Below are 9,596 nucleotides of genomic sequence, written 5' to 3' on the forward strand. Positions count from 1 at the left end.
CAGCGGTAGACGGCATAGTGGATATGTTTTCAATCATTGTCATGAAGAAATCCTGTAAAAACTCGCCTCTTCTATTAGCGTCAGAGCCGTCGTCGACTACTGATGACGTATTCAGTTCTTGAAGGGTTGTTACATTTCGTAGGGGAATAATTCAACCCCTTGGCCCTTGTAACTCTGTTTTAAGGGCCAAGGGGTACATACGAAAAAACAAGGGGTGAAATGGGATTGGCCCAAAGTGGGGAAACTATTTATAAAAAACCAACATGGTAAAATGTCGGTTAGAGGCTCTGAATTTCAATTAATTGTCCAGCCCTAGTGCTCCTGAATAATTTTTGGTCTTCAGGTATGCAATCTATTTTAGGGACACATGCAGCTGAAATGGTCGAATTGTAGAGCCCTGATTTAAGTAAACTTAATGTAATGCAGCCGAGACGTCTTCGAAGTTGAAACGATGAGAAAAAGTTGAAAAATACCTTTATTTTCTTCTCAGATTATACCACATTGCTTCATTTACATGTTAAAATCACAAATATTTAACACTTGGGACTCCTTACAGGGGTTTGGTTTACTGTAATTATTTATTTATCGTAGAAAAAAAACAAATGTTCAGGGAGGAGACAGAGGTGACATCACTGTAGCTGGAATAAATCATCAAACTCTCTCATCTGGAGACAAAACAGTTTTCACTGACAAACCAAAGGAATTTTACTAAATATGACATCCCCTTCTCAGTTACAGGGAAAACAAAATCTAAGTAGTGGTACAATACAAATTACCAAATTTAGAGTAACAAGATGCTGTTTGGTTTTGTGATATATTCTGCACACATGTCTTTTATTGTTTGTTTGTCTCTTAGACCAAAGTAGGACAATTTGTAATTTAGACTATTTTAATATCCAATTACTCAATTAAAGACTTACCAATTTCTACAGAAATATATAAGTGAAATATCTGGAACACTTATAGCTGCTTCCCGTTTAATATTCATATGGTGATATCAGTTCACAGAGTCATGATATTTATAATGATCAAAGTTTTTCTTTTTCTTTGTAGAATTAGAAATGTATTTATGGAGACATTTTCAAATATTCCTATAAATTAAGTCAGTACCTGTAGCACCAATGTTTTGACAGAAAAATAATGCTTTTTTGAGCAGAGTGGCCACAGTTTGTTTATAGAAGTGTTCCATCAACTTTTAGACATTGTTCCCAGCAAAAATAACCAAAACACCTCGGCCAAGGCAGTTTTAAGTTTGCTGATATAAGCAATATATCTTGTTTTAATGTTTATTCCAATCTTCACTTAGTTTACTGCTTTACATTAGAAAAGGACGCTAGATGTTGCCCTGGGGCCTCAGTAAATAAAGGGCTCATGACAGAATCTTAAAATATGTTCACAAGAGATAAATAAAGGATAGATGGATTCTAGTCAGTTGGATATGTAATGGAAATAAACCGAGATGTAAATTAAAGTTGGCCCCGAACACAGAGTTGTCTTTGCCGTATTTATGAGGCCTCAGAGGTACAAGTCATACAGAGTACAGAGCAGTCTGCAGGAGAGTATAAAGGAAGGAGAAGAGTGCATGTGTTTTACGGAGCAGTGGAGTGTGGTTGTTTTTAGCATCTGTCGGACTACAGTTGAAAATTAGCCTGCTGGCTAACACTGGCACATTTACAGAAATGTTGATTAATGTGCACTGTCCTTAAATAAATAAATGAGAAATGAGAAATTTTGCTGTGAGGGGACAAAGCACTACGAGTGGCAATTACTAAAACAACGAGTTGCAAACAGGAACTTTGTCTGGTACCTGTCCGGCCGGATTGGGCCCAGGGTCATCAGTGTGAATGAGAATAGAGAAGTAGGAAAGTACCGAGGATGCCGTAGTGGAGAACACTGAACTGACGGTGACCTCGGTGAAGTACATTTTGATACATGAATGACATCAAACAGTATGAGAAACAAACAATAATGCTATGAGATACAAATTGCCATAACATATATTACATTGCACAGTTTGGCATTCTCTGTATGGTTCATCAATTATCTGAAGACCAACATGTTTAGAAGCATGAAGATTCAAACATTTGTGACACATTGCGAAACATTTTCAGGTTGTTAATTCTGCATTGAATAATTTTTGTAGTTAAGATGATGCAATATCTCGATTAATTATTTTTATATATGCGTTCATGTTAGCTGCTGATTATACATTTTCATTCAATTTTGAACATAGTTGAATAAACAAAGATTAAAGGTTTGGTTTGAATGTCCCTATTTTTCACCAGAGTTGAATATTTTTGTTGTACAGATTGAACCTCAAAGACACATCTGACTACAGATGTGGTAAAGGGAGAGGCAGCTGTAGACTAGGCAGGACTCGATATAGTTGACCAGATGTTGTGGTGAAAGGGGCAGATGTTACATGGGACAGGCAGAAGTGGTTTAAGTAGAGGGGGGGCATGAGCAGTTGTTAGATTTTGGGTAAAACTAATCTTTGTATGGCGAGGACACTCTTTTCCAGGAAACACATCTACCTTCAGTTTATTGAGGAGTTCTTCCAGAGTCTCAATCTTTACATATTTTTCATTTTTCTCTTCAGATTCATTTTCTGGAACATTCTCACCCCAGTGTGCGCTTGCTATCCATTTTTTCTCTTCGGGGCTGTAGCAGCAGAATGCTGACCAGAGCTTGTCAGGAATATTAATCTTTTTATTGAGTTGTTTGTTTCTGTCGTTGGGTATTGCTCCAGTAACCACATAGGCTTTAGTACCACCGTTGTTGATTTTGCAGTATTTGTCCATAACACATTTGACGCACATCTCCATTGTGCTCCAGCTTCCCCCGTTGAATGTAATTGCTTGTGGAACAATGTTGGTTAGCGTACAGGTGGATTTTTTGTCAGATGTGGTGGATCCATAAGAGTATGGAATTAAATGGCCCTTGTTAAACCCTTCTATGGTTTCGTAATCTTTGATCCCAGCTTGCTTGACGTAAATTGTGTTGTCATCTGCATTACACATCATCTTCTCATTCGTTTTTCCCTCAAGCTGTAAGAGTTAAAGACCAAGTTACTGATGCAGGCAGAGTAACAATAAATTGAAATTCATGCACAGCAAAGATTTCCTTTAGTTAGTTAAAATTGTTAAAACACATCAGTGAACCTCATTGTTGCACAGCGCAACATGCTCCTTCCTCATCATGAACACGCACATTGTAGTTTATCCTGCTGCCATAAATACTAAAGTACCATTCCACTGCTGTAAATAGTCCCTAACAAATGCACAATTCCCTGCTGTTTAAGTAACGTTTGCTTATAAACAGCTGAGCATTTAAACAAAAATTCAAAATATATATGTGACCTGTTTCTAAAGGTTTAGGAACCACAGACAGAGTAGAGAATTCAGAAAATATTTTTAGTACTGTTGGTGTTTTTCTGACAATAACAAAAATATAGAAGATCAGCTGCCTTATCCATTAATTTCAGTTAATAATCATAGCAGTGAATTGAATGGAGCTTCACTGGGCTCAACCTGGATTGATAGATTAGCGTCCTACATGCATGTCTTATATCAAAAGGCAGTGAAATTAGTTGTGAAACTCCTCGCTAGTGCTATTACATTAACAAGGCTGTATCACTGATATGCAGTATGAAAATAAAAATTGCAAAGTTGTGCAAAGTTTTATTATTGTTTAGTAGGTAATAGTAGCATTTCTACTGTGGGTGTGGATGCACCAGCAGTACTTGCTTGTACCAAAAATATAATATTATTATTTATTGATTTAGTTTTTCATGAGTCAATAAGAAAAACACACCTGTGGCTCTATTTTCCATTTGGGTCTTTTGAATGGTCCCTTCTCTGTTCCCCCTGTGTACTTGTAGGCAGAATACACAGGAATCTTGTTCTTGGTGTCGTAGAGCGTCAGAAACCTTCTCTTATTGTCATAAGTCTGACATATGAATTTGTATCGGTTCTCGTCCATTTTCTTGCCCTCCAAGATGCTCGTGACATCTGGTGGAGTTTTGTTGAGGAGAAACTGCTCACAGTCGGACACCGACTTCACCACTTCAGCCACTGTGGGAACAATGGGCAGGACGGCAGCGAGGAGCAAGAGATACCACATCTTCATGGACGTCATCGTCAAACTCTGTGTCTTTAGGTCAGAGGAGAGAAAAACAACCGTCAAACATTACAGTTTTTTTCTACAGTTTGAACCAGTAACAAAGTTACAATAAATTATCATGAACTTGGCAGTGTGAAAAGCCTTGTGTTTGGTTTGAACACAGTTCATCAGGGTCTTTCTCTACACTTCCTGGCTCACTAAAGCTGCATAAAATAAGAGATACAGAGACACAAGCTATGATCAGGTAGTGCAAACATCCGACCATGTAAAATACAGCAGGTCTGTGCTGAATGTAGTATAGTATAGTTGAGATTACAGGCTGATAATTTGACGTCAGCAGCATCGACATGATCTGAATCAGTATGCAGTCCACCAGCAGCTGCATGGACACTTTACCTCACCTCTAATGGTCCCGTGTAGCAGGTGATTGCTTTATTGTGCTGTGTTGATGTAAAACCGTTTTCTTTAACTATTAACTTTAATGAAAGAGGTTGCTGTCAGTAATTTAAACATTTCCGCACACAGTAATGTCGCTGAAATATCGTGGGACATTTAAGCAGCAAAACAAAAAACTGTAGTTATAAAGTTGACAGTTTCACTGTATGAACCTGGACTGTGTGTGAGACCTTTTGGATGTTGAGAAGAACACATAACATTAATTAACTTTGAGCGATCAGGAGATTTAAATGATTTAAACCAAGCCCATAGTTGGTTATGGCCACGGTTTAACATTTTTACGGTCGTGTCAAATTTTTTTCTGCATGGGGATGTAATTTTTTTCATCTTTCCGCACCCAAAAATACTGTTTTGTTTTGCTTTTATCTGATTTTGAGGAAATTTAAGGCAACATCAGCCAATGTTACATTTGCCAAACACATTGGCCAGTCCTCATCCAAAAAGTATTTTCTTTTGTAACATAAAACAATGAAAAATAGGTACATAAAACAGGGTTATAGTAAACTATTTTCTCTGTTATACTTATATATTATTATTATATCACTAACTATCTCTACACTGCAATACAAGAGAAGTCATAGGCAAATTGTTATTGTTATTATTGTTATTGTCTGCTGACTGAATGAGCAGCGCTACAAAATTTCACATGATCATTAAAGAGCAACAGGTGCTGCTGTAAGAGTAAAGTTAAGTGACGTTTAGTTACAGTGTGTAAAACTTGAGACTTAGTTCAAAAGCCTCACCCGGTTTAAAGAGGCAATATCAAGCCTGAATGTTCAATTTAGAAAAACTCCAATTCACTTCAAAGAAAATCCTCATTTCATTTCAGATGTATTTCACATAGCAATAAATCAACTGCACATAAACACCTTGAATAGAAATTAAACATTGTAATCCTGTTATAACGAATAAATAATTCAAAATCTCCATAAAACAACATGCTTTATTGTGAGCATGTGAAACATAATACAATAAAAACAATACAAGCAAGAAAACATTGAAAAGACCAAAATACACTATGTGAATGTAATGTATGAATATATGGCCTCTTAGGGCTTCCATACAGAAAACATTCAGTAATATTTTCCACCAACTGAATGTAATTGAATCATTTCAGCAACAGACCCTATCCCAAAGAGGACCCATACCTTTAGATAAAATGCTGTGGCAGTCGTCGTTCAGAGAAGAGTCTTACAGGAACTATCTCTTGATTGTAGAATGAATTTACTTAAAGCTGAAAATATCTAGTATGAATTATTGAAATCCTCAGTGCACAAAGCCAATAGCTGCTAAGAATACTATGCTAACTGGTAACAAAAACTTCCCTCTCTGTTTGTCTTCAAAAAATGTCTATCAAGAAATAAAGAAAGATCAAAATTTAAGAGTCTAATCTATAGAGATCTTAAAAGCAAGAAAAGAGATCTCAGAGTGAAGACACTTGTTCATGTCCCTCTCTTATACAGGTGGAGATCAGGAAGAACTCAAGAGAGCTTCTAAATATGGTAAAATATGAAATACAGTTCAGACATTGGTCAAAGCTAAATTATTCTATGTTAAAACTTAAAACATGTGACAAAATAGCTGTTTTCCAGTAAGCCTGGTGCAAATGACTGGTACAAAAAAAGGTGTTGATGTCGGATAATTCTGGTGACACTTACACTGTAAATACAGAAGCGTGAGGTCCAACAGGAAGCTCAGTCTCAGCTATAGACGAGATCTTCATTAGTGTAGGTCACAAGTATGGACACACCCATTTCAGCAGCATGTCTGTGGTTACAAGTGTTGTTTTTCACTGCAGCAGCACAGCTGTCAGAAACCAACATTCACAGTTCATTTTGGGCAGAGTCACAGCCAAAGTATATTTATAATTTTTTTTTTCTGATGTTGTCAATGTTTAAATATTGTCTTTAATTTGGTATCAAAATTCCTTTGGGGTGGGTAAGGGAAGCCAAGAAGTGAGGCTCGGCCAAGTCCATACTAAATTTATGAAGTACTCGTTTTTTAGGTACCAAAAGTACTGGGGATCCAACAGGTGAAAAAGGGCGACGAGTGCAGCTGCAGCAAACATCTCCACCTCAAGTCGTTGAAAAGAAAGGGAGTAGGCTAATTATAAATTTACAAAAACATCATGCAAACAGTGCCATCAAAATTTCAGACTAAAGGAGGAAACACTTTCAACTTAGCGAAGTGCCTCTGACATCCAGACTGAGTGAGTTTCAATTCACATGACATTAACAACGTATCCAAAGCATTAGGGCCGGTGTCCACCAAAGCGTTTTTTGCCAGCTGAAAACGGCAGCTGCTCTCCTGAAAACGTCCAGCAGGAAGTGCTAGCGGGCAGCTTTTTTTCGACTGCTTTAGTTGCTATGATACATAAAATCCGAGGAAGTGATTCTAACTAACTTTACTGGATATAAAAATGTCAACACAGAGTAGAGTACTTGCTCTGTATGAAGAGAAGGCTGAAGCAGGTAGAAACAAAGGACGGACTCGCAGTATGTGTGCAGCGTCTTCCAGAATACAATTCTGAACAGGCAGGCAGCGTTTTCAGCAGACTAGGACAAGGCACATACAAAAGGTCATTAATTCCCGGTTGAAAAACTACAAGACAAAAAAACTCTAATTTAAGTGCAAGACTTAGCCGTAGCATTGGTTACCACTGAAGGTGAACTGACTAACTGGCGAGGGGTGGATGATGAGCCGCCATATTTCACTGAGCGAGTGGATTGCTGGACAGGCCACAGGTGTGAGTAACGGTAATTAGCCAAAGCAACACGCTCAAAAGATTTTTCTCTCTTTTATTTCTCCCATCAAATTTTATTATGGAGACAGTTAAAGTCAGAGAGAAATACAATGTTACTGTTTATTTATTTCGTTTCTTATTAGTCAATAAGAAAAACACACCTGTGGCTCTTTCTTTCAAAGGAGTCCCTTGAACGTACTTTAAAGCAGAAAACACTGGAATCTTGTTCTCTGTGTTGTAGAGCGTCAGAAACCTTCTCTTGTTTATGAAGATTCTCAGTCATCCAGGTCATAATTATCCAACGAAGGTTAAAATAAAGCTCAACTGGACTTGGTTGAAGATACTGGAAGACGTTTCGTCCCTCATCCAAAGGACTTCTTCAGTTCTGGGAAACTCAGCTATTTAACCTCAGTGGGGTCGTTGGCCCGGGTCATCGATACCGCTGGTTCGTTAGTGTTCCTCGTTGCTGTGACGACAGTCGTTACAGTCGTTAAGACTACCTTTGGCCAAGACTTAACGACCATCGTTGGTATCTTCACCTGAGGCCAATAGGTTACGTTTGTTGAGTTTCCTGGGAAGTGATGAAAGGACAGCATTGTAAGTGGGGGATAAGTTCAATGACGGCTTCTCAACCCTGGTGTAGACGGCTTCCTTGACACCTCTTTCAAACCATCCATCTTCTCTGTCTAAAATGTGCACCTGGTGGTCCTCAAACGAGTGTCCTCTGTCCTTCAGATGTAAGTAGACAGCAGAGTCTTGACCTGAGGAGTTGGCCCTTCTGTGTTGAGCCATGCGTTTGTGTAGTGGTTGTTTAGTCTCCCCAATATACAGGTCTGTGCATTCCTCACTGCATTGGACCGCATACACTAGATTGCTTTTCTTGTGTTTGGGTGTGCGGTCTGTGGGGTGTACCAGCATCTGTCTTAGTGTGTTCTTGGGTTTAAAAAACACAGGGATGTTATGTTTGTTGAAAATCCTCCTGAGTTTCTCTGATACTCCAGACACGTATGGAATCACAAAGTTGTTGCATTTGACCTTCTTTTCCTCCCCTGTAGTTTTGTTCTTCTTGGATCTTGTGGCTGTTTTCACAAAGGTCCATTTAGGGTATCCACAGGCTGTAAGTGCCCCCTTCAGGTGGTTCTGTTCCTTCTCTCTGGCTTGGGTGCTTGTTGGTATGTTTTCTGCTCTGTGGTGCAGTGTTCTCATGACCCCTAGCTTGTGCTCCAGTGGGTGGTGTGAATCGAAGAGTAGGTATTGGTCTGTGTGTGTGGGTTTTCTGTAAACACCAATCTGCAGGCTCCTGTCCTCTTCAATGTGTACAGCGCAGTCCAGGAAGGCCAAACTGTTGTTGTGAACATCTTCTCGTGTGAACTTCACATTACTGTCCAAAGAGTTGATGTGTTCTGTGAAGGCTTGCACTTCCTGGCTTTCTCTTTCTTCTTATATATGTCTGACATATGAATTTGTATTGGTTCTGGTCCTTAATGTTCCCATCCTCCACGATACCTTGGACCTGAGGTGGCTATGCATCAAGGAGAAACTCCGCACAGTCGGGGACACCGACTTCACCACTTCAGCTACCGTGGGAACAATGGGCAGGAAGGCAGCGAGGAGCAATAGATAAAATCAAACGCTGTGTGTCTATAGGTGAGAGGAGAGAAAAACAACCATCAAACATTACAGTTTGTTTTCTTGAGTGTGAACCACAGCATAAAAAGTTACAATAAATTATCCATTGGACTAAAAACACACAGAGTTGACACACAGAGTTTGAACCAGAGTTTAGAAGTGAGTGAGGTCCACATTATTTGTTTGTTTTAATAGAGCTTACTTATGGTAATTCATTCTAAAATGAAACCCAAAAACAACCAAAGTACATTCACACAATAATCTGCCATATAGTGAAATACATACAAAGCGAAATAATATTTTAAAATAATATCATGGGATTTTGATTTTGGCTAGTCCTCATCATTTTCTTTTGAAACATAACGAGATGAAAATAAGTATATAAAACATGGGCCTTTAAATAGTGAATTAGTTCCTATCCAGTAGCCCCTCAAAGCTTGGATATTTTACTTGAAGACGGCTGACTGATGAAGTACGACTTAAGTGTCAGACTGGTCTCTACCATTTAAGCACAGTTATGTTATCATTATGTTAAAGCCTCCTATGAGCGTTTAATTTAACAAAACTCTAATTTACTGTAAAGCAAATCCTCAATTCACATTATTTCAATAGATCAAATACACATCAACACCTCAAGCAATGAATT

At 38.4% G+C, this 9,596-nt stretch overlaps 1 protein-coding gene across 1 annotated transcript; it reads right to left on the minus strand.

Moving 5' to 3' along the window:
• Nucleotides 1-1,217: 1,217 nt before the first annotated feature.
• LOC119913006 (endonuclease domain-containing 1 protein-like) lies at nucleotides 1,218-5,990 on the minus strand. Its single transcript, XM_038732314.1, has 3 exons — nucleotides 5,727-5,990; nucleotides 3,814-4,152; nucleotides 1,218-3,047 (listed from the first exon to the last, which is right to left on the minus strand). The coding sequence occupies exons 2-3, from the start codon at nucleotides 4,135-4,137 to the stop codon at nucleotides 2,367-2,369; spliced, it is 1,005 nt and encodes a 334-aa protein (XP_038588242.1). The 5' UTR covers nucleotides 4,138-4,152; nucleotides 5,727-5,990; the 3' UTR covers nucleotides 1,218-2,366.
• Between the last annotated feature and the right edge of the window lie 3,606 nt (nucleotides 5,991-9,596).

The sequence above is a fragment of the Micropterus salmoides genome, unplaced genomic scaffold, assembly GCF_014851395.1.
Source record: "Micropterus salmoides isolate LMB-PRFRI ecotype aquatic unplaced genomic scaffold, ASM1485139v1 Ms_hic_scaffold_2, whole genome shotgun sequence".
Lineage (NCBI taxonomy): Eukaryota > Metazoa > Chordata > Actinopteri > Centrarchiformes > Centrarchidae > Micropterus > Micropterus salmoides.

Excerpts from the sequence above, each read along its gene's own strand:
- LOC119913006 (XM_038732314.1), bottom strand. The coding sequence starts at position 4,137 with ATGACGTCCATGAAGATGTGGTATCTCTTGCTCCTCGCTGCCGTCCTG. Across the intron at positions 3,048-3,813 it reads AATGGAAAATAGAGCCACAG|CTTGAGGGAAAAACGAATGA; the intron begins GTGTGTTTTTCT and ends TAACTCTTACAG.